The sequence below is a fragment of the Hippocampus comes genome, unplaced genomic scaffold, assembly GCF_001891065.2.
Source record: "Hippocampus comes isolate QL1 unplaced genomic scaffold, H_comes_QL1_v1.1 scaffold242, whole genome shotgun sequence".
NCBI lineage: Eukaryota > Metazoa > Chordata > Actinopteri > Syngnathiformes > Syngnathidae > Hippocampus > Hippocampus comes.
Window position 1 is genome coordinate 350,590 of NW_017805385.1, and position 26,930 is coordinate 377,519.

Below are 26,930 nucleotides of genomic sequence, written 5' to 3' on the forward strand. Positions count from 1 at the left end.
AGGAAACACTGATAACACACTGAAACTACAACTCCCATAATGCAGCACAAAAGCTGTTTTTACAAACGACAGGCTACTTGCAATCATTCTGTGGCATGAACACTGTATCTTTGTACGCACATATCTTTGTGAGCAGCTGTTCTTTGTCATGACAATCACCAAAACATCACCTCACACTCACAGCACTGATGAACATCTGAAGCCCATGCTGAGAATCTCACCACCACACAGAACCTTACTTCCACACACAAGCAAACTTGTTTCCCAAAAAAGACGCCAAGATGCTGTTATTCCAACATGGCGAAAAGCACAAATTTTCTTTGTTTTCACACTTTTTTGGGGCAGCATAATTCTCCTTCAAATTTGTATAATTTTGACAAGAGATATATTATTTCAAGTTCGGCCTCAGGTGTGGTTTGCCTTTGAATTCCCTACAAGTCTCAAGGTTCTCACATTTTAATGCCTCGAGCCCCTTTGTATTTTAAAGACATCTTCCATTATGTAACAGCTTGAGATTCACATCAGTAACATCCAGATTTTATTTACAAAATCAAATTGATGTCGACGGCCCGGTGATCCAGTGGTTCGCGCGTCAACCTCACGGTGCAGAGGTACTGGGTTCGATTCTAGCTCCGGCCTCCCTGTGTGGAGTTTGCATGTTCTCCCCGGGCCTGCGTGGGTTTTCTCCGGGTACTCCGGTTTCCTCCCACATTCCAAAAACATGCATGGCAGGCTGATTGAACACTAAATTGTCCCTAGGTGTGACTGTGTGCGTGGATGGTTGTCCGTCTCTGTGTGCCCTGTGATTGGCTGACAACTGGTTCAGGGTGTCCCCCACCTACTGCCCAAATGCAGTTGGGATAGGCTCCAGCACCCTCCATGACCCGTGTGAGGGTAAACGGATCGAAAAATGGATGGATGGATGAAATTTATGTCAGGTGTCAGTAAACATGCTTTTGAACCACAAAGACCTCATAGTGTTTGAAAGTCTGCCCCCTAGTGGAGTAAATTTAAAAACGCAGAACTTTGCAATGGCCTGCTCATTGTGACCCGTTTGTTTGTGCATTTGCAGGATCTTGATGGTGTTGACATTACACTTGGAGTTTGCTCTGGTGGCCTGATGGTTTATAAGGACAAGTTGAGAATCAACCGGTTCCCTTGGCCAAAAGTTCTCAAGATCTCTTACAAGCGCAGCAGCTTCTTCATTAAGATCCGCCCATCTGAGGTCAATCACAGTACACATTTTCCATCCGTTCCACTGTTGAATTATGTATCATGTGTCTTCTCCATAAACCAAATCAGTAAAAAAAAATAAAAAACAGCTCTTTTTTGGGGACTCTGCATTATATTTCGTGGTCCTGATGGATTAGTTACTCTTTTCGCTTTCTGAATGTTTTAATTGAGCCCTAATTAAGTATACTCTTCATATTTTAAATTACTGAAATTGAATATAAAAGCCTGTCCGCCTGCACAGGAGTTAGACTGTACTCATGCGACCTTGCTCCAGGGTAAATGTCATGCTTCATGCTGCGTGGCAGACTAATGTGATCAACCCATTGTGACGCCTTTTGACTCTGTCTTAATTGTTTTGTTTTCTTCTCACACAGCAAGAGCAGTACGAAAGCACAATCGGCTTCAAACTACCAAACTACAAAGCCTCGAAGAAGTTGTGGAAAGTTTGCGTTGAACATCACACCTTCTTCAGGTATGAACAGGTTGATCTTGAATAGTTTGAATGTCATGCCCCTTCTTGCCAACACATGCCCGTCCTCTGCATAATTGGCTCACTGCAGCCTAATCCGTGAAATTGGCTCCCTGTCCTTTTGACCAGCTACACTGCACTCATCCCGACCTCAGAATGAACCATCTAAGTGTCAAAGTTGTTGCTTACCAAGTTACGCAACACTGCCAATTTTGGAATTCGAAACCATCTACAGTCGTGCAACTGTAGGCTTGCTGCTTCGATGGTCAACGAAAATTGAAGAAATGTTTCTGTTCCTCAGGGTATCAACAACTGAGCCTCCCTCGTCACGTCGCTTCCTCGTCCTGGGCTCCAAGTTCAGGTACAGCGGACGCACCCAGGCACAGACCCGTCAAGCCAGCTCCATGATCGACCGCCCTGCCCCTCGCTTCACACGCTCTGCAAGCAAACGCCTCTCCCGCAATTTAGATGGAGGTAGGTTTGAGAGCCCTACCTTTGTGCTGCACAAAGATTTCATCATCAAACACGGATGCAGAAAGATACCGTTCTTTCGGCCCAACAGCTGGAGAGAAGACTCTCCAGAGCCTCACAGCATCAACCAGGTGTGAGGTTGATGACTGGTCATCGTTGCTTGTTTCTGAAAAGCCCCACCCTTTCCTTGAATTTCCAGGTACCCAGAATTGTGTGGAGCATTGCACCTGCCAAGGTTCATTACGCTTACTAATCGCAATATGTTGTCATTTAATGTACCAATGGATCCTTCCTTTGTCTTTATTAATCCTCTGACCAAACAAGACCATTCAAATATGGGTGTCATTGTCAGTTCAGTGAACTGTTCAGCCACCCACTTTGTCCTCCCCCTGGCATGATCCCAGCATATCTTTGGACACTGAAAAATACGCTGACTGATTCAGGCTTGACATTGCTTTTTCGTCTTGCTCAGAAGTCGCAGCTTGATCTTATGCAATGCGGTCAGCAGCTTTGTGCACATTGTCTTAACTCGGCTCCCCTTTGTGCAACCATCCCTGCTTCAATGACTTCTTGAAACAGCATTACCCTTTTTGGGTACAGCATTTCTGCTTAATGGCCACGTTCAAAACACTTACGTTGAGCTTTCTCACTAACCGCTGCTTACTGGGCTCACCGAGACTTTGCTCAAATGCTTTTCATGTAACTTGAAACACCAGAAAGCGTCATCACCAAATGGCATCATTCCATTATGTCTTCACAGCCACAGGTGAGTCTGAACAGACAATTATTCAGTCCTGGAATACTCAGGCAGGCAGTCGGCCGTGGTGGGAGCTTTCGTATGATGCAGAGCTACAGACGAGAAAAGAAGACGACTGGGCTACCCTGGTTGAACGAGATCCTCCTTTTCCCTTTTCCCCATCTTTTGAGTTTGTAAAAGGGCCAGGTATGAGCATTTGTCATGCCTGCTAGCTTCAGGAGCATATTTGCCCTCACAGGTGTGCTCAGTGTGCATTTATTACACTTTTGTCATTCTGTATTTTATAGTCTGTCTTATTTTTCTTCTCAAATTGTCAGCTAACATCAGCATGGCAAACACGAGCTTTATTGACAGGCTATTGCAACCAGCACAGGAACGACACCGTGATTGGTTCCTCTACTTTGATCGAAGCTCCAGCCCGTCCTTGTATAAGCATGTCGATAAACTTCAGCGTGAGTCACTGTGTGATGGTATGATTTGCAAGCAGACATTTTCTGCGGTCAATGAGACATAACACCTGTTTTTGCATCCCGTTTCGTGTTCCGTTCCTGCTTCTCTTCCATGCAGCCCAGCTCCAGGTGAAGGATGAGGAGACAGAGTGTGTCAAAGGGCAAGAATTGACAGATGAGGAGGCCATTGAGAGGCTAGAGGAGATGGTGATGATGGTGGAGAAGCTAGAAGAGATGGAGGAGTTGGAGAGGAAGCTGAAGAAAGTTAGAGATTTAGAAGAGAGGCTACAAGAAGTAGAAGAAATGTCAGGTAGGATCCAAGAAGTGATTGAAGAGGAATTAGGGGAACAAGAAGTTGCCAAACTAGAGGAGGAGCAACTACAGAAGGAAAGTAAAGCCATAACTCAGACGGTGCTGAAAAATTCTGTGAGGATAGTGAGGAACACGAATGAGGGCGATGAGTACGATGAGTTAGAGGAGCAAATAAAAGAGGTGTTTCTAAAGGGCCTTTTGCCCGAGGAAGACTCTGCTCAAAAAGGAAAAGATGAGCATTTATTTGATTATAGTCTGAGAGAGAAGCTACGTCAGATAGAAGAAGAATGGAAAGATGAGGTGGAGGAGAAGTTAAGTTTTCCACCTGCCAATACCTCTTCTCAGGTAGCTTATCAGACGGTGGTAAGCACTAAGAAGAGAGTTACTTTTGTGGATCAGAACCCACAGAGGCTTGATGCTATGGAAGATAGGCTTCTAAAGATAATCTCAGAAAAGACTTCCCAAAATGGTGAGATTGGACTGAAGACAGAAATAGTGGAGGAGAGAGCTGAGAGGGAAGTTACTGAGGTTGAAAGTGGATCTTCACGAGACAACGACAAGGATACGTGGTCCCTGCTTTTTGACCGTCTACCATACGCACCTATTATGAAACCTTCAGGTACATCATTGAGCATTTGAAATCTAGCTAATTTGTCCGACTTGTAGATTGCAGTGCTAACCATAAAAACACATTGCTGATGCTTTCTAAATTTAGATTTGATGGATTTTCAACTGGTTTGCACTTGTAAACAAATTTCGCAACGGCTTCCTGCAAATGTCAACAAGCTTTGCCTCTTTTTGGGCTTTGGTGCAAGTTGTTTATCACCTAAGTCCAAGTATGTCATTTTTCTTCACCTTGTTTAGTTACATCAGTCAAGCATGATGCGATGGATGAGGGGGAGTTTTTCACCTCAAAATCGGGGGTTACAGCAGTTGAGGATAAAAGGGTCCGACTAGAAGAACGACCAGTAGAAGACATTCCACCGCCACAGACCTTTTTAGAAAGAGAAGATGATTGGTTTGTGTTGCTGGATTGTGTTCCCAGATTTGTCAAACCAGGTACTGCTACTTTCCTTTGTGGCGCTTTGCAAAACACTTGAGCTTTCTTGTGCCCTGTTCTCATGCTCGCATATTTTGCTCATATCAGTGACCTTGAAGGAAGCAGGCCAGATGGAGGCAGAAAGTTTGGTCTGTCTGGTTGAAAAGCATGAGGAGTTTAGGGAGATGAAACTTGAAGAGACAGAGATGAGGAAAGAGGCACCAACATATCTTCAAGAAAGCCAACAACAGCCGGTGAAAGAACGAGATGATGACTGGTTTGTGTTGCTGGATGTTGTTTCCAAAGAAACGGCTTATGTTGCTCCAGGTATTGCTACGGTCCCCTGCATTGCTTCACGACTTCACTCCAACAAACTGTTGCTTTGAGCTTTGCTGCCATTTTTAATCTAAAAGCCCTTCTCCAACATGTAGGCTCTACAGGTTTGTATCTTGTAGCTCCTGTTGATGTGTCTGCTGAAGATGATGCCTCTCTGACTGACGTGATAGTTGAAATGAGGGACGACCCCGTGGATGTATTAATTAAAGAGACAGAAATAAAAGAGGACCTGAGCCAAAATGAAGTCACAATGCTGTCACCAAGTTTCAGAGAAATAGACGACGATTGGTTTTTACTGCTGGACGTTCCCACCAGAGAGCTCCAGTTTGTACCTCCAGGTATTGCTGACATCCCACATACCCTTCCTTACTTCATGCAGCCTTCGCTGATTTAATATCTTTCTTCACATCCTTGCTTTTGTCAAGTGACCCTGGCCGGGTACGCTCAGACTTATGCTGAAAAAGGCATTTCTCCTCTGGTTGAAGAAAAAGTGGAGGTTGTAGTAGAAGAGATGGCGCAAAAACAAGAGGCTTCTCAAAACATTTATCCAGAGCTGAAAATATTCCCAACAGTCATAAACAGAGATGACGACTGGTTTCTGCTGCTGGATGTTGTTCCCAGAGAAAGGGCCTTTGTGCCCCCAGGTACCCACATCCATCTTATGTTTTTCTTTTGTGCTTTTCTCACATGCCAGTACACCGAAGGAATCAAATTTTCTTAAATACTTTCCCTACTAATAGCAGCTAAGATCTACCCAGATACTGGGCCTGTGATTGAAGCGAAAGGCGTAGAACCCACACCGCTACCGGTTGGTTTGGACCAAATGAGAGAGCGCCCATCGCAACCACAGCCAGAGAAAGATGATGACTGGTTTGTGGCATTTGATGCCGTTCGTGATGAGGCGTTGATACGACTAGCAGGTATCCCGTTTGTGTTTGCGCTCACCGACAACAAAGCACATTTGCCTTTGATTGGCCGATAGAAACCCTCCTTTCCTTTTGGCTTTGTCTGCTTGTGCCAGACAATCCTGTTGAAATTACTCCAGCTGTGAGGAAGCCCTTTGAGGCTGAGGCGTTCACCACTGGGACTAGAACATGGGAGATGATGGTAACTGGTGACAACACCAGGCTTGTTGAGACACGAATTACAGAAATGAGGCCACTCGTACCATCATCAGGGAGAGAAGCAAAGGACGATTGGTTTGAAGTGTTCCAACAACAAACCATCCTAGAAAAGACAGCTCCTGTACCAACAGGTATCCATCTTTAAATGTATCCTCATGAACACTTTTTAAACCCTACACGTTAACGAGAAAAAATCAGTTACACAGTGCAACGACTGCAAGTTTCATTTCATATCTGCGTTATGTACAAATTTTCAGCTGCTGTGGTTGAGCATCTTGTGGATGAGACCGCAGTTATAGCAACAACACAAAAATACAGCAGAGAAGAAGTGAGGCTGCCAGTGAAGTTAGTTGAAATTAAACCACAACCACGACAGGTGGATGATGACTGGTTTGTGATTTTAGATGCAGTCAAAGTACCAGGTATGTCTGTTTTAACATCGCACAAAGCAGAGTTAATTTATATTTCAGCACAGGGTTTTTATTTATTTATTTATTTATTTTTTATAAATACGAAGAAGTTAAAATGAATCACCTTTTGTGACTAAGCTTTGATTTGACGTTTTTTTTTTTTTTTTTTTAATTCAACAATAGTGGCTGAACCAGTCCAAAGGTATCCTGATGTAGCTGCATCTAAAGCTTGGTCAGTCGTAGAGCAGAAGTCACTGCAGAGAATTACTGCAGTAGAGCAAATGTGGACGCAAGAGATGTTGCAGCAGCAACCATTTCAAACGGGGACAAAGATGGTGGATGATTGGGTTACTCTTCTAGATGTGGTTCCTAGGAAAACAGGTACATTGGAAAGAACTCAGTCCTTCATGCAAACGTTTGTCACATTACTGGGTCAGTTTACGTAGCTATTTGGCTTTTCAACCAGAGCTTGTGGTTGCTCGAGTTCATCGTACATTTTTGTGCCTTAATGTGTTTTAATGATATTCTGTGACATTAGCCACCGTCCCTGAGCGCCTCAGATTCCCGGCAGAAGCTCCGAGAGCGATAAGCTCTGAGACCAAAACAGGGATTTCTCTTTCTGAGAGACCCCAGTTTGAAAAACAGATCCAGGAAGAAAGACGGCTCCTCAAACATACTCATGTCCATGATGATTGGTTTGTTCTACTCGACTTTGCCCCCAGAAAGCCAGGTATTCTGCCTTTTTTTGACGTGCGACTCGCACATGGTTTGGCTTTTTGACCCATGCTTATTAACATAAAATCAAGATGGATGATGGCTGACCATCGCTAAAGGATGTCATATCAGCTCCTGATTACACTTTCTCAGTCACATTGAGCCTCGTTGCTCCTTGCTTTCTAACAAGAACTCTACTGCAGCTTCTCATTCTTTCCACTTGGTGGTATTTTGTGTGTGCTTTTCTGAAGTTATCAATGAAGGAGAATTCAAGGTAAAGTATCCCACAGTATGTGTCCTCTTTTCCCTAGAAACTCGCGGAAAGATATCGAGGCAACAGCAATGTAAGTGTGGAGTTTGTGTGTGTGTGTTATTTTTTTTTAGATACCGGTAATCTGTTTTTCCCAACACTAATTTCCATTGAGCTCCGTTCCGCTTTCTCTTGTGTGCAGTGGTGATCACACAGAGAAGCACCCGTCCTGTCAGCGCTCCAGTCTTCTCCCAAGCCGCTTTGGCAGAGGCTGGAATTCCAATGGCACCGTTGGAGCAACCACAGACCTCCACTCCGATCAGGACAGGAATCAAAGAGGAAGGGAAACTTGAGGTCACTTTAGAAGTTGTTGAGCCATCAAGAACTGAGGACAAGGTAGTCCTTCAATTTTTACCTTTGCGCTTTCAAGTGTTTACTGCCTCACAAGTATATTTGAATTCCCTCTTCGAAAAACTGCTGCCTCATGAAATTTGTCATGAGATTGCTCAAAAATAGTGATTACCATTCAAATAGTTCCATGAATGAAAATTAAAATGCTAAATGACCAATCAGGGATTGTTCTCTGAACTATGTCTCTTGCTGCTGTAGTCAGCAGTATGGACTGACCAGAGAACTGACTCCTCACTGACACTTTCCATCAATGGGGACATTCAGGTTAGTGTCAGACTCCAGCCTCAGAGACATGTTTCCATTCAAGACAACAAGTGGTAGGTATGCTAACATGTCTCCCTCTCTCCTCGCAGTCTGAGGTGACGAGCAGAGAGGTGGTGCAGTTGAGAAAGGTCAGATTCTTAGCCGTGTGTGTCGCTTCTCCATTTCTGCGGACAATTTGCTACGTCCAAAACAGTTCCATCTTCGTCTCATACAGTATGCAAACATGTAGCTCGGCCATACGATGTTCAGGGTTAATGGATAGAACCTGCAAGAATGAATAAAACATGATTTGCAAGCCATATTGACTTTGTACACATATTTGTATTAGTGCCTCAAGATTGTACACACGTTTGCCTTTGACGACATTATTATCCTCATCGCATGACGTTGCAATCCCTGGAATGCATTTGCATGGATCTTCTGTGCATTTAGGATTGGGCATGATAATCCATTTTGTATTGCCACTCGTGTCACCACAAATGCTTGTTTCTTTCGTTAACATCAGACTAGAGGGCGTAATCCTGTAGGGACTTGATGAATAGCCTCAAACCGTTTTGCATGTCGACTCTTTGCAGTTCCTTTGTTTTTAATTAACACTTGAGTGAACGTCGTAGCGTGCTTGTCCGACGTGTAGCTACCTTCATAGGAAACTGACACCCTGACTCCTCCCTTTTTGTTCTGTTCGTTTTTCACAGAAAAGGGCTAAGAAAATTGAGGGTGACTCAATTTATATGAGACATAGCCTTTTAATGTTGGAGGTTTGTATCCCCACTGGAGATGCCACGTCTCTCGCTTTATTTTCTTGCTCTTTGGTGCCCTGGCTGCTGTTTCATATCACGCTTGCATGAAGGCTTGATTTTGGACTCACATCAGCATTCATCACGTCTGATAGGCTATTTCGATTACAGATTAAAGAAATGTGTGTTTATGCCAATTCTAATCCACTTGTTCCAGGAGTTTGCTACTGAACGCTGAAGGCCTCTGCCAAGAAGGCTGCTCTTCTTGATTCTTGTACTGATTATACTTCACAGTCCATAAAATGATCCTTCTAGTGAGGGGGCAGCAAGAAAAAACACATTTATTTCTTTTTTTATCTCAAATGCACGGCGGTCCAAAACCTAAAGCACACTTTCGGTTGAGGTCTGAACAGGGTAAATATTTATTGAACTGACTAGAACAAAATGTTTTGAACGGAACCTTAAAAAAAAACAAAAAAACACAGATCTGAAAGAAGGCGATGTACATAAAAAAGGCCGCCATCATTAAAGCGACTTCCATGTCATGTTTTGTTAATTTTCAGTGCAGAGAACATGTGATACACAGGCACACAGCGGTCGAGCCGCATGTAGAAGGAGCTAGGGAATGATTGCGGGTGCCTAACGTTCAACATCGCAGCTGTTGCGCTGCGTTATGGGATTTGTAGGTTGTGCTTGTGTGTCATGATCGCGCTTCACATCGCGTTATTGAAGAAAAAAGATATTGTGCCGTGTTAGGGAATAGGAGATGTTATCCAGCATGCTTTGCTGTCGTCACAATGATCACTTTCTTGTTATTGTGCCTGTTTCATGCGTGAATTTTTTGTACCGACAAATGTAATAGTTGAAGTGATGTTTCTCGTAGTATACGATCAGATTATTGCCACTTTGGGTGGCGTAGAATCTGTCAACCGGTGATACAGTCTAGCGTCATTACACACACACACACACGCTTGTCTTCTTAATCAGTGAGGAACCTACAAATAGAACGTGCAGGTGTGGTGTATGCTTGCAACTTTACTTACTTGGGCTGAGATTTTCACACAAGTGATATTGCAATAGAGCATCAGGATGCTCCTGTTATGCTTATGCCCTTTCTCTCGCCATGCTTTTGCCATCTCATTTGCTAATTTGCTTAAAACGCATGCATTGACAGTCTGTGCAGTTCTGCAACTAAAATTCATCTACTAATGGAATTCTAATTTAGCATATGTTATTAGCGATTAGAGATGAAAACAAAGTAGGCTGTCATTATTCCCTGTGCATATTCTAAGGATTTACATTTAGGGACACTTAACATTAAATTGCTCTATGCACCACAGGTAATGATTAATGGCAGTTCTTTACGAAAGCTTTGGCTACATTATGTGTGATTGCACATCCATAGCGATCAACTTGAGACTAAATGTTCAGGGTTATTGCTGCTTTGTTCAAAGTTGTTGTTTTTTGTGAAGGCTCACCTTCATCGACCTGGCTGCAGTTTTCACTTTCATTGATTGGCAGCATGTTTGCCAGATTTTTGCAAGCATCATGCAAGGCACCAAATCAGTCTGATTTAAAGCTTCACAATCAACTCTGTTTGACAAATCATGGCACAGGTTGGAATATCATTTGATCAAGTCACGTAACTGCATTACACAATGAGTCTCAATCCATTGATCAGTCATGTGAAACGCACAATCCAGAATATTTAAAATGCGCCTCATTTACGGTTTGTCGAAATTGAATCACTAACTTTGCTTCTGCTTAGTCATATTTAATCAAACGTTTACCAAAGGTGATGATAATCCATGATTAATTTTCTTCCCCCGTCCTTTTTTTTTTTTTTGGCCTGCTGTCATATTCCATATTCATCAATCTTTCCCTTTACTTCCTTCCCTTTGTAGGAGTTTGATAAGCCTCATGAGGACCTGCTCAGGCATCACGCCAGTATCAGCGAGCTGAAGAGGAACTTCATGGAAGCTGTGCCAGACTCCAGGCCCAGTGAATGGGACAAGCGTCTGTCCACCCACTCACCATTACGTACGCTGGGTGTCAATGGTCAGCCCGGTGCCGATGGGGTAAGTGTCACGCACCAAACGACACATCGTTGTATGAAACAAATTGAAAAGGAGAAACACACACACAATGGTTTGAATACAGAAAACGTGATACACATGCATGCATCGTATCATCAGATATCTGCTCTTAGTTTGACAGCTATCAAGAATGTTGTGTGTGTTTGGAAAGCATCACAAGAGTGTGTGCTATTATCCATGTGCAAATTGGACGCTGTTTTTATTGATTTATTTTTCATCACTGTTCCCTGTGACCAAATTGGTTGAAATGGCAAAGTATTTGATGAGGTTCCCTCAGGTTGCTTTCTTGGTTGATGGTTTGATGGTAACGGTCTGCGTGCGCATGTTAAGACCTATTCATGGCGATGGCATGCAAGATGCAGCACACGCATGATCTGATGAAGAACGGTGGTTGGACTGGTTGAATAGGCTGCATTTGTTTGTTGTCACTCAGTCAAGTCTGATGTGGATGAGGCATCTTTGGGTTTCCGCCGACATGCTTCATCGGACATGCATCAGATTTTCCTGACATGTCCACATCGCATGCTGACAGACGTGACGCATGACAATGGGAAATGAACCTCTCCCCCGGAGGATTTGCACGTTGTCACACACCACGCAGTTTACTTCCCTCCTCTCTTCATCACGCCTTTTCTGCTTTTATGACAGTTTTGGTTTGCACTCTTCTCTTTCCACGCTGCTTTTACATTTCACTGCTGCTTTCTTCGAGGCTTGCTTGTTCCTGAAGAGAGAAGCATTCACAGCTGCGATCGATGTTTTTACCCTTTAGCCACCATCAAAAGCGCTAACTAGATCCTAAATAGAATCAATGGTAATCGTCAATTGTGTCTTACATAGTCTGATTAGAAACATTACACCAATATTGCATTTTGGATGGATGGAGTATACTTTCTGGTGGAGCTCCCGTTTCACTGCTCTCATAATGTCTGCACTCGAAGAAACCGCTACAACTAAGTATCTGTAATGATCAGGAGAATTACATGAAATTATGCAATGTAGTGTGATATAATTATGTAAGGCACGTAAAAGAGTACCTGAAAGAAAGTTAAAGTGAGAATGTCTTTTTATTAATTTTAGAAAAAAACAAACAAACAAAAATGCATGTTAAAATGCATGTGGTAACAATTCCATGCTTGGAATAAGAGGACCTGCAGTTTAAAACTCAAACAAACACTTGGCATGTTTTTATCGAAATTTCAAACACTGCCGATTTGGCATTTTTGCAAGTTCAATGGCCATCAAAACTCCTCCCTCTCATCTCTCTCCCCTGCTTCCCCTACCCCCTTCAGTTTGTCACCCGCCTCCCGCGCGGCCCCCTGCTCGACTTCTACTCCAAACGCAGCTGAGGGGCCGTCTGGACTCTGTGGAAGTCCCACACAGGCGTGAGTGTGACCTGCGGAGACAGAACCCAATCACCTTGCCATCTCTCTTTCTCTTCTCCGTCCCTCCGCCTACTCTCTCACATCACTTGTAGCAATCCTCATTTCTCATCCTCCTACTCGAGAAGACATCTTTTTTTTCCCCCTCTCCTTCATGGAACAAGACTGTTACCTTTTCTGTTTCTTAACACGCAATTTCCAAACAGACTGATTAGAACTGGAATTGAATCCAACATTGTTTTACATCTTCTCTGACTTTCTGTTGGACTCAAACACATTTTTGCTTAACATCGTATTGCCTCTCCTACCGACTTTTATTCACATTGCGAAAGAAAGACATTTATTGAAATCAGCCAATAGTTCTGTTGTACTGAGACGTTCATCAAAATCTTTGTCATTGTTTCTGTGATGAGAATCCACAAGGCAGCTATATTGTAATACTCAACCTTTTTTTTTTTCCACGTGTTGGTCAAGGCAGTAGTATAGCAACTGCATGAGTCTTCATGCATGACCAAAGAATAAAAACATTCCATTTACACGTCACTGGTTGTGTATTCATGCATTCTGAATTTTTTATGTGTGCATTTTGTCATGTGTCAAAATATTTATTGAAATTTAATTGGTGTATAAAAAATAATGCCCATGTTAGTGGAAGTTAAAAAAAGCAACTTTTGCTACATTCTGTATAATTACAGAACATCGAAATCATACCGCCAAACATGGAGTAACACATCTCTTTCATCATCAAGGTAGATTGATGTCTGATGTAAGCAACCAAGTAGTAACTTAAAGGGTACCTCCGACCGCCCATTTTGAGGAATTGCTGGGGAAGCAACGCACCATTGTAAAGTTTAATAAATATCTGCTGTTCCCATCTTTTTGTCTAGTCTTATATTTCCCAAAACGGCACGACCGCAATCGCTTTTATATTTTTAATATTTTTAATATCCCTGAAAAACACATTATAATCCAAAACAAAGTAACATCCATTTTTATCATGAGGGTTAAATAAATGAATTTTGATAATGCTTTATATACAACCATCCATCCATGCATTCACTGAAGCGCGTACCCTTGTGGACTGATTTTAAATCCATCCGCTTGTCGTACGAGGTGCTAGCTAGCGTTAAGATGTGTCAGCCAGTCTATTTTTGTGTCTTCTCCGGCATGCAAGTTTCAAAACTCCCCTCGTCTGCCACTGTGACGGCACAAGGCAAGCAATGAAGTAACAAAAACAAAGGCGTTAATAAGCAGGGGTCACTGTCTCGCTGAGCTTCATTGACAACTTAACAGTTGAATTTCATGCTTGATAGCCACCTATATATTCCTACACACGCGCAAGCGGTTCCGTGTTCTGTTCTCCAATGTAGCAGGATTTCAGGGGCGCAAGCGCTTTTCCCACATATATGTGCCACACGTACACGTGAGAACTGTGTGCGTGTGCGTGTGTGGGTGTGTGTGAGATGTGATTCGAATCTGGTTAACTAATTCGGCGGTTCATTTGTAGCAGCCAAAACGCTACTCAGTTCGTGTCACCGCCAATTTGTGTGTATCGCTACCGCATTGTTTTTTCGCTTATTATTGAGACATCCACGTGCTTTGAATTCCGCCATGATAGCTCTTAGACCAGAATGCTGTGCGAGCAGGTACTGCCAACGGCAGCCAATATCGATCCAGATTCGCCTTTCAACGACGCTACGTCACAGCTCCGCTTCCTGCAGACCAAGAAGGAGCAAGTATGTCTGCATTCGTTAACTGCCATGGCCTCTCCGACAAATAGGTCCCCCAAGCTATGATGAGCTTGCTTTAAGATAAGATAAGATATCCTTTATTTGTCCCACACTGGGGAAATTTACAGCCTTCAGCAGCAAGAAAGAAAGAAGAGAAAAGAAAACACAGTTCAATTAAGTGCAATATGAATACAAATATGGATAAGGTCAATAAGTTCAATTAAGTGCAATATAAATACAATAGTCACAGTACTATTCACATTCACATTTGTTGTCATATCATTTAAATAATTTTATGATTTATTTATTTATTTATTCATTTTTTATTCAATACAAAATTTAATACAACCAGTGTTACCAAAATGCTTTTGGATGCAATTTTTCTTGATAAACCATTTTCATTTTGTCATCTGACAATCACAGGTACCCTTTAAGTTTTTTGTTTGTTTGTTTGTTTGTTTTTTAAACTCTCCGTGGTCTTGTGTAGTTTACCGTATATCCTCAAATAGTGACCACCGCTCTAATAGAAGGCCATTTTTCAATTCACCAGGCATAAGCATAACCTTCTTGAGCACAAACACTTTGCTTCATGTCTCTTTTTTTCCTTTTCTGGAAATAAAATACCAGGTGATGCCATAAGTACCGTATTTTCCGCACTATAAGGCGCTTCGGAGTATCAGACGCACCTTCAATGAATGGCCTATTTTTAAAAGACTTTTTTATATATATAGGGTGCGCCACATTATAAGGCGCATAGAATAGAAGCTACAATAGTGGCTGAGGTTGTGTTATGCAGCCACTAGATGGAGCTACGCTAAAGGGAATACAATACAATACACTAAATTCAGCTTCATTTATGTAGCGCTTTCACAACCGCTGCAGCTGTAACAAAGTGCTTTACAGATCATTTAAAATAGTACATCCAAGAAATCAGAATATTGATCCATATATAAGACGCATCGGATTATAAGGTGCAATGTCGGCTTTTGAGAAAATGGAATGCTTTTAGGTGCGCCCTATAGTGTGGAAAATACGGCACCTTACTGTAGCCACATTTCTAACAAGTGGGACAATTTGTTTTACGTGCTACGGCTCCACCGCATATATAAAGGCGCAATACCAATAGTTGTCTAAATAGTGTGACATTTTTGCAGCTGTCCAGTGTGTAACTTGCCACTGAATTCAACAAAGACAAACACTTTGACTCTTGACTATGGACATCCTCTGTGAAAATTAAACATTAATCTGGTTAAAAAACAGCTTATTTTCAAAACTACCAAAGATACTTGTGTTAGAAAGAAACATTTCACAGCTGCAGCTGTTGTGAAAAACGCTATAGAAATAAAGATGCATTGTATTGTATGGGAAAGTACAATCAACAAAATGGATTTCAATGAGTAGGGAAGAGTTATTTCCTCCTTGGATTGCACCAATCAACAGGCGTCGCTTTGTCATGCCCGACCCATTCGCAGCACCTGATACTGTACTTTTGGGTAAATAATAAACCCCTCAGGCCACTATTTGAGGAAACAGGTACACAGATATAGGATTGATAATAACAATGAATATGACTTCTTTGTACCAATATTAATAATAAAAAACATTTAAATCTCTGTCTGTATTGTTTGGTGTCATATCAGCTTTGTTTGGTGTCATGTCAGGTTGAGTCTCTTGGATGAATTGAATTTTGTCACTGGGATCCTGTATACTCGCTATGCATCCATGTTTTGTTAAGATCTTAGCATTTCAATGATGTACCCCTTAGCGCAAAGGGGGTGTCCAACTCTGTTCATCGTGAGCCCCATATCCAGCCTGTTTTAGATATCTCCCTCCTCCAGCATGCCTGATTCAAATGATCAGGATCGTTCTTGGGCTTCTGCAAAGCTTACTGAGGAGCTGTGCATTTAAATCAGTTGTGTTGGCGGAGGGAGAGATCCAAAACAGGCTGGATAGGGGATCTCGATGAGTGGACTGGGGCACCCTTGCCTTAGCGTGTCATTTAAGCTCAAGGGCCTTTTGTCAAAGGAGTGTACGACTGCAGTACATCGTTATAATTTACACGGATTGGCATTTTTCTTTTTTTCTTGTAGAGCTTGCACATTAGTCCGCTGTGCAGAGGTACAGAGACCAGAGCTGCACTCGAGGAAACCGCTGTGAGTTTGGGCTTTTCCAGCAAGTCCAGTCCCATTGTGAGCCACTGCCATAGCGCTGTGGCTCCCAGAGTTCATTTTGACAAGTCAGTTGATCAGGAAGCACTTGTGGTGATTGGATCATCGCTGGTGCCAATGGTAGAGGTGGAGATGGTGCAGTTGCCTCCCTCCCTCGACCCCAGCAGTACATTTTTAAATGAGACCCAGAAAGAAGAAGGTTCATGTCCCAGATTTTCGGAGCACTCTGGGAGTATAGTTGGATCTTCTCCTGCTTCGTATTTCATGAGCGGTGGTCCACAGGTCATACGAAGTTTCCAGGTAGCCTCCCGTCGCCTTAAGGCTCATTTATCCGTCTCTTTTCAAACTTCTTACTATTTTTAGTGTTTGCCACACTTGCTTCTCACTGCAGCATTGCACAGTGGCGCGTTGGGCTCTCAGATATGGTGATGGTGCTCTCTACGATGCCACAAATGATCTAAACTTTCTTTTACCATCTTGGTTTTGATCTTTTGTTCATTTCTGGGACCCCTGCTTCATATTTTCTGCTTTCCTTTTGTAATCACTGGTGATGGAAAGGGAACGATTGGAAGACGGGGTTATTTCATCGTGAACAAACCTGTTCTGGGAATTGCCTCAGAAGGCATGCATGGTGTGAAAGGTTTGCTGTGGGGTGCAAGGTGTCTGTCTGGTTAAACAGCCACTCATGGGGCTATGCTCCCATCCACAGCCGCCTCTGGTGCAGACCCATACAGTCACCATCACAGCTGTCCCTAACTCCTCACCCAGTGGCATCTCCACCACAGAAGTCCCTATCGTCCCAACCAAGACCGTCACCTACGAGTCTGCAAAGGTAGGGGCTCCAGAACTAGCCTCGGCCATTACTGTTCCATCTATATCAAGTAGTCACCTGAAGGAAGAAGCAGCAGCAAAGTGTGAGTCGTTCTGTTAGGAATAAAGCCAAACCACAGAGTCCCGTGTCCTATCTGGTTGCTAATCATAAAATCATGATTCCCACTGGAATGTAATGAATTTGTCATTGTTTGTATGCCACGTCTGTGATAGTGTGAAGGGAGACAGGTCCCAAGTCTCCCGGCTGTATTTGGAAAATATTTTTGGGGGTCCCTTAATCATGGGCCGATGACAAGTTTGACACTTGACCGTGGTTTTAAAAAGTCACCGTTTCAGTAACGGCTGTCGGTGGTAATGACCTCTTCTTTTCTTTTTTTTATTTTTTTGACGGGACGTCTAAGCAGGCACAATATGATTGGCTGCTTCCAGAGTTGAGTAAACAAGCTGCCCCTTGGAAGTTATTTGCCTCCTATTAACTTTTTTTTCCTCCTCTTGATGAGCAAAGGGTGGGGGGGTGGTGAGCAGGTTCGCATGGAGGAGGAGGTCAAGGCGCTAACAGACACTGAAAAATGGATGCCGTTTTGCTTTGATTACTGTGCATTGTCCTTCAAAAAAATTGTGCGAGCAGGTACGAGTGGACACCATGAGTAGCCCACAGGTCTGTTCAAAAATGGCTCACCAGTGTTGGGACACTGTGACTTACTAAGAATAATTAAAATTGAAGAAGAGTGTCAGCATTTATTTATTTAAACTTAACATGGTACACATTTCTTCTGTACTAAATATTCGAGATTTTGTTTAAAAATAAAATAGATTCAGCAAAACTGGGAGGAAAATGCTGTTTTTATTTACCCAGATATTTGAAAAAAAAGGTCATTTCAGAACTGTGATTTTCATAATACCGTCATACCACAGTATTTTTGCTCATGGTTATCAAGTCGTCAGAATCTAATATTGCCTGCTGTGTCGATCGCAGGGACCAAAAATGGTACCTGTACCATTCATTTTTATGTCATATGGTTGACAAACTGTGTATTTATTATCCCCATGGGGGTTATTTGCCATGTAGTGCCAGAGCATTTTTTTTTTTTTTTTTTAATGGTTGACAAACTGTGTATTTATTATCCCCATTGAGGTTATTTGCCATGTAGTGCCAGGGCATTTATTTATTTTTTTTTGCCTAATCACTAATCGGCAAACCCCCTCGCTGCCCATCTTCAGACTTGATCTCAGTTTTACTGTTTGGTGCTTTCTACCGTCCTTGTTACTGATTTATTGCTTTATTGTTGTATATATGATAGTTGCTCCATGTACAACACTTTGTATGCAGCGATGGCTGTTTGAAAGTGCTCTATAAATACAGTTGAGTTGAGTTGAGTTGAGACTGACATAGCTAGATGATCAAAGAGTCATGTGTATATTTAGTCATTCAGTGAAAAAAAAATGGTAATCGTTTTCGTACCAATGAGGTGGAATTGGAACATTTCCTGCAGCCTGACATAGCTGGATGATCAAAGATAGTGTATATTTCGTCATTCATTGAAAAATAAAACGGTAATCGTTTTAGTACCAATGAGGTGGAATTGGAACATTTCCTGCAGCAAACCCATTGGGAATAGCTGGAGCAAAGAAACTTATTTTTAGCAACTTGCCCGTTGAAATACACAACAAAGTTCAGATGGCGTACGTCGTGGTTGTCTACAACCATTCATGTTGAATTTTTTTTTTTGTTTTTGTTTTTGGTTTGTCTTTCTCAGGGTGCAGTTGACGGGACAGAAGAGGACAAAGAAAGCACCATGTCCATCTCTCAGACCTCAGAAACCATCAGTGGCACCACTGTCACTACCACCACTACACACATCTCAAAGGTCAGCTGCTGGTTTTTCAATCTGCTCTTCTGTTCTCATATTTTCCTGTTATTAACATATTTTTGCTGTTTTCCCGAAAGCAGATTGTGAAAAGTGGCTCCTCCGAAACTCGTGTGGAGAAAAGAATTGTCATAACTGCTGACAGTGACGTTGACCAGGATAAGGTACAGAAGCTTCATTGATGCCATAAACTGACGAGCCCATTTACACAAAGCAAAAACCTTTTTAGACTCAATGACATACAACGAGGCGGAGAACTCAGCGCCGGGGGTTAAACTTCCCATTTTTGCTATATATACCCTTGAACACAAGAACAGATGCGAAATTTTGCGCATTTTTGACTTTGGAAAGTTTTCATGGGATCAAACAGGAATGTACAAAACTGATGGTTGGCTCGTAAAAGGGAAGTTGGGGAAAATAGAATTTAGCATCATCCTGACAACCAAATTTGGTGGCACAGTTAAAATACTGTCACGCCTTCACATGTGGGAAGGAAAGTTATTATTTTTCATGGAATCTCTGCTTTTACAAAATAGAATGTTTGTATTTATATTTGAACTTTTCCACTAAATTACCCTCAATTTGCATAATCTCATATCATTGCAATGGAAAGTTTCCAACAAATAAATATGTTCCAAATTCCCTTTCTTAACTCCCATGAAATTACACTGGAAACGTAAGGGAAATTTACTGGAAATTGTCCACCCCTTTACAATCTTATTTTTTGTAGACTGGCAGCGTCCCGCCTCTGTTACATCTCTGAAACTTGATCTCAAAGCAGCCAGATCGTAAAAGCGCCAATGCGTTGTTGCGAGAGGTTGTGTACAGTACGTTGGCTTCAAATAGCGACCAGTTAGCGATGTGAATCTACGGGAAAAGTACTGTATTTTCTGCACTATAAGGTCCTTGGGATTATAAGGCACACCTTCAATGAATGGTCTATTTCAAAACTCTTTTCATATGTAGGGCGCAATGCATTACAAAGCGCATAGAATAGAGGCAACAATAATGGTTGCGCTATGCATCCACTAGATGGAGCTACGTTAAAGATTATACAATACAGCTTTATTTATTATCGAGCAAAGCGATGCAGAACTGGTCACAAACACGGACATGAAACATATAAATACAAATGGCATCACAAAACAATAAATAAAAGTCAAAAGTTCGGAAGACAATTGATTCAGGAAAAAGGCACACAGACCTCGTGGGCTCACATCCACAAGGGGCTAAATATCCTTCGAGGTCTTGCTTGTCTCCTTCTTCCTTCGTTTAATCAGTTCATAATACCAAAAGCAAAAGCATAGTTATGCTTTTGCTTTTGGTATTATGAGCACACAAAAGCAAAAGCATAGTTATGCTTTTGCTTTTGGTATTATCTTTGTTTCATAATGGCTGTGCAGAGCTCACAAAGTTGTTGTCTGCTTGAGTGTGTGTTGGCGAAAGCACATGTCAATTAGTGACTGGCAGAACCCTTTCAGGTTACTATTGGTTCCTGCTAATAATCACCACTAGATGGCACAGGAGCACTAACAGGGAAACAAATCAATGGAGAATATAAGTAGACTGTGTAAGGCCATACATAAGGCGCATCAGATTAAAGGGCACGCTGTCGGCTTTTGAGAAGATTGAATGCGTTTAGGTGCGCCTTACAGTGCGGAAAATACGGTCCTTTTCAACTATTCCCAACATGATTAGAATTGAAGCGATTTTTGTATGGTCTATATCTCTTCCAGGAGAAAGATGGCGGCGCATCAGCATTGTAACTGGGCACCACGCGCAGCTCCTACTTTGACTGTCCATCTCCCATATCCCTTGGTCAGAGTGCAGCACTCAGCACACGCTGACCGACCGACACTTAACGCACGCACGCACACATATCTCTGAATGTGCACCCGGTAGCCGAATCTGCGTAGATCGTGTTTGTTTTCGTTCTCTTTATGGTTTTGAGCTATTCATAGAAAGTTAGAGGGCTGCACCGTGTTTGTTGATCAAACCTCACTTACAGAGGGTCTGGAAAGCTTCTCACTTCCACTTCCATTGTTTGAAAACATATTTCTCTTTCTCTTCATTTGTAGCAGACATGTTTGCTTTTCTCTTTTCAATTGTAGCAGACGTGTTTGCTCTGAAACTCGTTTGCTTCCCATTTGGAAAAAAAAAAGAAATTTATTTCACAAATGCACTGTTTCTGAGTTCATTTCGATTGTCAGTGTTCATTCCCTTGGAGTAGTCACAAGGGAACTCTTCTTGTTGTTTATCCATGCGTTACTTTCAGGAGAAACAGCGGGTGAAATTATGTAGCTCACATTGATTCACGAAGATAATTCTGTGCCCCGATTCGGGCAGTTGTTTGGTTTTGCTCAGGAAAAAAAAAATAACCAAAATTTTGTTCTTTTACGACCAGCCGACAACATGTAGCCTAAAAGTTCTTGTAAAGTTTGAATTAAAACTATTTTGACATATTCATCTATTTTATAGGTGTAATGCTTTTATAGTGTTTGTAAAAATTGAAATTTTTAAGTTATTCACATCCCCCTTGATTTAAGTTTGACGTTGACAAAAGTCAAGGTCTCTTTCTTCCGTGATTTGCTCTTACTCAATTCCTCTTGCGGAATTGAGTAACTCAATTCCTCTTGCCCCGCCATTCATTAGCTATGGTGTAACGTTGTGCTTCCCTCAGCCGTGACGCGTTGATAAACGTTGAACGCTTTGGTCTGTTTCTCTCAGGTTTTAATACACTTCGCAAGACCACAGACCTCAATTAGAATGTATGAGGAATGTCCATTTATTTCTAGCTGTCCCTACTTTTAACGTACATTCATGGTCAGCCGAGTGAAGTGAAAACATGGAAAAGAGCCTGTTCTCACGAGAATTTCGGAGGAATGCGTGCAAGAATGGAGGTGACTTCAAAAGGCTTCCCTTTTAAAAATACATTTTATAGTCACATTTTCCCCCTGACACAAAGCCCTCATCTACTCATTTGCATTTATTGGAAAATAACATTTGTCCTTTGGGGCACAGTCTCTGGAAAACAGTCAAATGTGACCAAATATCATGCAGAACTTTTTGTACAATTTCCAAGGAAACTCTTGCGAGAACATGTTGCGCTTGTGGCTCGTCTCGGTCAAAGTGCAAGTGGGAGGCGAAGGCAGCTGTCCTGGTAAATGTGGCTTTTGATGTCATAGGAGCACACATTTTTTTGTTGTTGTTGTTTTTTTTTATTTTTTTTTTACGTTCTACTATACAGTAATTTATTTGTAAAGTAGCAACTGTTTCATGTGATTTGACGTACTGTGACATTTCAAGGAAAAAGCGGCTTCCGTTTAGAGACGTCACCGAGTTTATATCAAGAAAGTTTGTAAAGCCTTTTACCACATAGTCAAAGTAGATTTGCTCCCACTCGCTGTCTTATGTGATTTTCTGTAGAAGATAGACGCTGTCAAACACACCCGTCCCTTTTAGACCACGTGTTTCTTAGTCTCGGTCGCAAACCTGGTAGCTACGACAACGGCAACCTCCCCAGAAGAAATTTAGAATTTCACATGGGAAAAATAGATTTTAGATGGTGGAAAACATTGTTGCTTTGTGATTCTTCTTTGTCTTTTATTAAAAAAAATGAAATAAACATTATTTTGCCTCTTAATGGACTCTGCACACCATGCAAAGTATGACTTTAATGTTTCCCAAAAGCCTCCGTGGATACTATACAGCACTGCGCCGTGGCTCACTAATATTTAATTAATGCACATAACGTACCTTTGTTCATCTGTCTATGACATTGACGTATAGTGGCAAGCATTGCAAATACATGCTGAAAGTACAAAAACGTTGGGAAATGCTGCTGTGGAGAACAATACATTTAGAAATATCTTTTGAAGGGCAAGATTTCAAAGTGATTTGGTAATTATGTGCAACGTCTTTGTTCGTCATCAAGCCGAAACTAGTCCGCTTTGACACAATTTGCACTCATCCGGTCTCATTTCGTAATCCAGGTCCAGGAGCAAATGCGGAGGAATGTTATGAATGATGTGGGAACACAACATACAAAAGTAGGGATGTCCAACTGCGGCCTTCGAGAGCCCATATCCAGCCCGTGATTCAGTTGTGTTGGCAGAGGGAAACATGGACAACAGGACTGGACTTGGGCCCGCTAATCCTGAATGTGAGGCTGCCGCGGAAAAGATGATTTGAATTCTTTGTGTGGTAAAATGTCGGACGATCCGAGTGTAAGGGAAGAGCAGAGTTTAATTCAAGTACTTCCTTTATTCTGTTTCACAACTTTTCATCGAATTTATGAAAGAACTGTGATGAACAACCAAACTCATTTTTATTTCATTTGATGAGTATTTGTTTTGAATGTTTAGGGAATTTTTACAACTTTGCATTTCAAGGTTTCATTACTACTTCAGAGGCAATTTTTTCCAGAAAAGATCTTTAATCACCATTTTTATGTAAGCACACACATTCATAATTGATTTCCACGAAACTTGCAAGAAACAAGCTATTTCTTGACCCTTGCAAGACATTTTGTAGGTATGGCTTGAATGTTTTGTTTGTTTCTCCAACACAAAGAAACAGTTGTTAGATTTGTTTTGAAAGCAAACCTAGTGTACATTAAGACGTTTCATCTGGCTTACATCATATTGAATCTTTATGATTCTTGAACATCTTATTTTAAGAGCAACGAAGGCATGTTTCATTTATACATATATATATGTCAATATAAAAATAATCATTAGAGGAAGTAGGCTAAATATTACATGACAAATAATTTGCGATGGTTACATAATAGGTATAGGTAGAGGTGGGCATTTGTATCCACTTCCATGACGATGGTGAAAATAGATTGATCATTCATCAAATGTTTTCAGATATTTCAACGCGATTGCACAAGCTCACGATCTTGTCTGACGTCATGTTCTTCACAACACAGACTCGTTGAGACTGAATCAAAATGGCCGCTGTTAGTTCCAGCCAAGCAATCAACTACTTTTCACCTCAAGACAAGATTAAACAACAATCACTTCCACAAAAAAAAAATAATAATAATAATTGATTCCTGTGTCGATCCCCAATATTAAGTGGAACTTATGATGTGTTCGAGAAAATTCCCTCAGGGCAATTGTGAGAAGTTTTTGGGAGAAGCTGGTCCCTCACGTCTCTTCTCGTCCTTGTTCATACCTTCAAACATGAGAATTCTGAAATCAAAGAAATCACATGTAAGTGCATGTGGCAACCTTCCGTAGGGAACTTCAGAGGGCAAATTGGCCTGCAGTCCCACTCACAGCTTCAAAATGGCGTGCCTTTTTCCCAGCATCATATCTAGGAAGTCAGTGTAACTGATTGTCTCTTTGGATGTTCCTCCAACCACTTCCGACATCATCTTCTTCAACTCCAAGTGAGTCTTGGCCAGTCCCAGTTTCTCCAGCATCCGCTTTAAGCCCATCATGTCTAAAACCCACCACCAAAAAGTAAAAATCAAGAGATAGTCATTGCTCAAGGCCTCTGGAATTGTAATTCATGAATCCAAAGGTTTACCTATATCCCCTTTGTCGTTAAGATCAAACTCCATGTATTTCTCTGGAGAGTTAAAGAAAAAAAAAAGTTCAGTTAAAATCGAACAGAGACTAACATTTGCAATTCGTCACCATGTCTTAAAGTTGTTACGTTTGAACATGTCGAGCTTGAAGGCAAGGTCTTCCACGTCTGCATACTGCTCATCAGACAGAAAAGCCTATCAGGTAAGAAAATAACACATATTGTTTCTTTTTTAGGAATTCAACATTGTGTTCTTGAATATAAGGCGTCCTGATGTCTCACCTCATTGATGGCGTTTAGTTTGTCCTCTTGGTGAGACTTGAGGAGGCCGTATGCTTTACCACCTGCCACCAACAAACAAATCTTTAATGGTTGAACGATTCGACAAGTGAAAGATGGTGAGCAAAATATAAAAAGATGGCGAGCAAAATAACCAACCTTGAACTTTGCTGTCCATTTGTACACTGCAAAAAGAAAGTTAAACACAGCCTGTTGTTGCTTCTCTAAAATGAGCCCAAAGAGGAAGTGAACTTCTCTTAGTATTAAAGCTGCAATCAGACTTTCACATTTTTTCACAAGACTTGTGTTGCACAAGGCGATCATGTTTGGGAAGATGCAGTGTCATTCACACTTTTTGTGACGGCACATAGGATGTTTCTCAAAATAACTTTTTCAAATGATATCATTCGTGGGGAAGACATCTTTGAACATCTGGAATGTACAGTGTTGATCAACATCATTTAAAATGTAATAAAGGGAGGCAGTCAATTGATTACATTCTTCGTGTATGTCTCAATAAATATAAAACAAATGAGAAACACGGTGATGTATTCTTTGTGGCTGACTGTTTGTAACCTTGAAATTTAATATGTCAGCATGTCGTAAATGAAGGATCTGAGATATATATATATATATATTCTCCTTAGCATTATTTAAAAGTGATTACAATATTACAATCCCTAAATTGGGATGTGTTTCACAAGTTTGAGCCCTGAGTTACTTTTTTTTTTTAATCTTCATAGGGGTACACTTGCCACAGAATATTTGCACTTTTTCAGAATAAAAATAAACCACGGTTTATTTTAGGACTTTATAGATTGTACTGAAAAAGGCAGCACATACACACCAAAGAACAAGTGAAAGTGACTTTTTTTTTGCCACTAACTTGAAAAAGAGTGGCGCATGTGCTGCAGCAAAACCACTCTATTAAAGTCTAGTGGTAATTAGTCAGTTATTAGTTTTTTTTTCAACATATAAAGTTATTCCCACTGAAATTTCATTTCCTTTCACTATTAGGCCTACTCCGCTTGCTGTGACTTGGGTCTCGTGATCGTGACGTCCACATGTGGATCATGCAATTCCTGCCAGGTCAGTGTTCTTGTTTGTTTATTTTGTCAGTTTTTAGTTCATGCAGGGACAAATGTTGAATAGACAGAATTTAAACTATTTGGGGAGGAGTGAAAGTGGCATTTGTATATCTTTACCAGCTGCAGGCGTTCTTTAGTGGAAGGGTTTTATACTTTTTACTGGAAAATAATCTTGAAACTAATAAAAAACTAAAACGAACACAATTTTATTTAAGCGTTTCATATGTACTCCAAAGAGACCGATTGACATAACAACCAGTCACTTGTGTTGATTGTGCTGAAAAGCGAGCCACAAAAGTTCTGCACGAAGGCGGGACTTCATTAGAAATCCACTTTTCGTCGAGGAGAGTACAGTCATGCCCGCCGACCTTCATGTGATGGGCAGTGAAAAGGAACGATAAGGTTGAAACCATGGGCGTCATTAGGCCTATTTTAGGGAGGCTTCAGCCTCCCTAAAAATGTCTTAAGCCCCCCTAAATAATTTCATTGCATTATTTAAAAAAAAATATTATTTACTTTTCCTGTACTTTTGCTAATATATTGCATCAAATTCAATGTAATGTGGCCATTTTAAATTATATTTCGATAACCTGCCATTATTGTAATGTTAAATCTCCCAGGTTTCCTGAACGCAACAGGTGTTGCGTTTGCATTTGACGTGTCTGTCACCATCGCCACATCAAATGCTAACGCAACAACTGACAGTTCATTGCCGAAAGTGAGGTTGAGTCGACAGCATGGATATTCGACAGTTTTTTAGAAAGGTAAATTAAGTATTCAATGCATCCATGCTGGTAAAACTAGTGACTATAGTCCACAAAAATATCTCCAGAAACAGCAGAAACTGCACTGTAACAAGTGTTCACTTTTGGATAAATTAAGGTGGTGCTTAATAAAAATTAAGCAACATTTTATTATTAAATACACAAATAATCATTACACCAACTCTTTGAGGCAACACCTATTGAGATTTTGAC

At 41.3% G+C, this 26,930-nt stretch overlaps 2 protein-coding genes and 1 long non-coding RNA gene across 11 annotated transcripts in view; 2 read left to right on the forward strand and 1 right to left on the reverse strand.

Annotated features, from left to right (window-relative positions):
• LOC109517586 (uncharacterized) overlaps positions 1 to 22,673 on the forward strand; it is a 31,963-nt gene extending 9,290 nt beyond the window's left edge. The window contains exons 7-33 of one of the 9 annotated variants that reach the window (XM_019872820.1): positions 1,073 to 1,225; positions 1,608 to 1,705; positions 2,004 to 2,176; positions 2,265 to 2,372; positions 2,934 to 3,116; positions 3,248 to 3,400; positions 3,498 to 4,310; positions 4,556 to 4,750; positions 4,839 to 5,057; positions 5,162 to 5,404; positions 5,492 to 5,710; positions 5,807 to 5,986; positions 6,088 to 6,321; positions 6,448 to 6,612; positions 6,784 to 6,981; positions 7,139 to 7,330; positions 7,626 to 7,658; positions 7,767 to 7,960; positions 8,174 to 8,239; positions 8,329 to 8,367; positions 8,935 to 8,997; positions 10,881 to 11,054; positions 16,272 to 16,649; positions 17,059 to 17,181; positions 18,938 to 19,048; positions 19,132 to 19,212; positions 20,785 to 22,673. In XM_019872820.1, the coding sequence (XP_019728379.1) occupies positions 1,073 to 1,225; positions 1,608 to 1,705; positions 2,004 to 2,176; positions 2,265 to 2,372; positions 2,934 to 3,116; positions 3,248 to 3,400; positions 3,498 to 4,310; positions 4,556 to 4,750; positions 4,839 to 5,057; positions 5,162 to 5,404; positions 5,492 to 5,710; positions 5,807 to 5,986; positions 6,088 to 6,321; positions 6,448 to 6,612; positions 6,784 to 6,981; positions 7,139 to 7,330; positions 7,626 to 7,658; positions 7,767 to 7,960; positions 8,174 to 8,239; positions 8,329 to 8,367; positions 8,935 to 8,997; positions 10,881 to 11,054; positions 16,272 to 16,649; positions 17,059 to 17,181; positions 18,938 to 19,048; positions 19,132 to 19,212; positions 20,785 to 20,814 (4,818 nt within the window). In that variant the 3' untranslated portion in view covers positions 20,815 to 22,673. Of the gene's footprint in view, positions 1 to 1,072; positions 1,226 to 1,607; positions 1,706 to 2,003; positions 2,177 to 2,264; positions 2,373 to 2,933; positions 3,117 to 3,247; positions 3,401 to 3,497; positions 4,311 to 4,555; positions 4,751 to 4,838; positions 5,058 to 5,161; positions 5,405 to 5,491; positions 5,711 to 5,806; positions 5,987 to 6,087; positions 6,322 to 6,447; positions 6,613 to 6,783; positions 6,982 to 7,138; positions 7,331 to 7,625; positions 7,659 to 7,766; positions 7,961 to 8,173; positions 8,240 to 8,328; positions 8,368 to 8,934; positions 8,998 to 10,880; positions 11,055 to 12,361; positions 13,327 to 16,271; positions 16,650 to 17,058; positions 17,182 to 18,937; positions 19,049 to 19,131; positions 19,213 to 20,784 lie in introns of those variants that run through there. The other 8 variants (XM_019872821.1, XM_019872826.1, XM_019872823.1 and 5 more) reach the window with 8 other exon arrangements.
• Positions 22,674 to 23,298: 625 nt separating this feature from the next.
• Positions 23,299 to 25,136, reverse strand: LOC109517594 (allograft inflammatory factor 1-like). Its single transcript, XM_019872838.1, has 6 exons — positions 25,025 to 25,136; positions 24,869 to 24,930; positions 24,716 to 24,782; positions 24,587 to 24,628; positions 24,334 to 24,499; positions 23,299 to 24,246 (listed from the first exon to the last, which is right to left on the reverse strand). Exons 1-6 carry the CDS (start codon positions 25,041 to 25,043, stop codon positions 24,162 to 24,164), a joined length of 441 nt encoding a protein of 146 aa, XP_019728397.1. The 5' UTR covers positions 25,044 to 25,136; the 3' UTR covers positions 23,299 to 24,161.
• Positions 25,137 to 25,869: 733 nt separating this feature from the next.
• LOC109517595 (uncharacterized) overlaps positions 25,870 to 26,930 on the forward strand; it is an 18,014-nt gene continuing 16,953 nt past the window's right edge. Inside the window, exon 1 of the long non-coding RNA XR_002168581.1 lies at positions 25,870 to 25,954. This is a non-coding gene — a long non-coding RNA (uncharacterized LOC109517595). The remainder of the gene's footprint in view (positions 25,955 to 26,930) is intronic.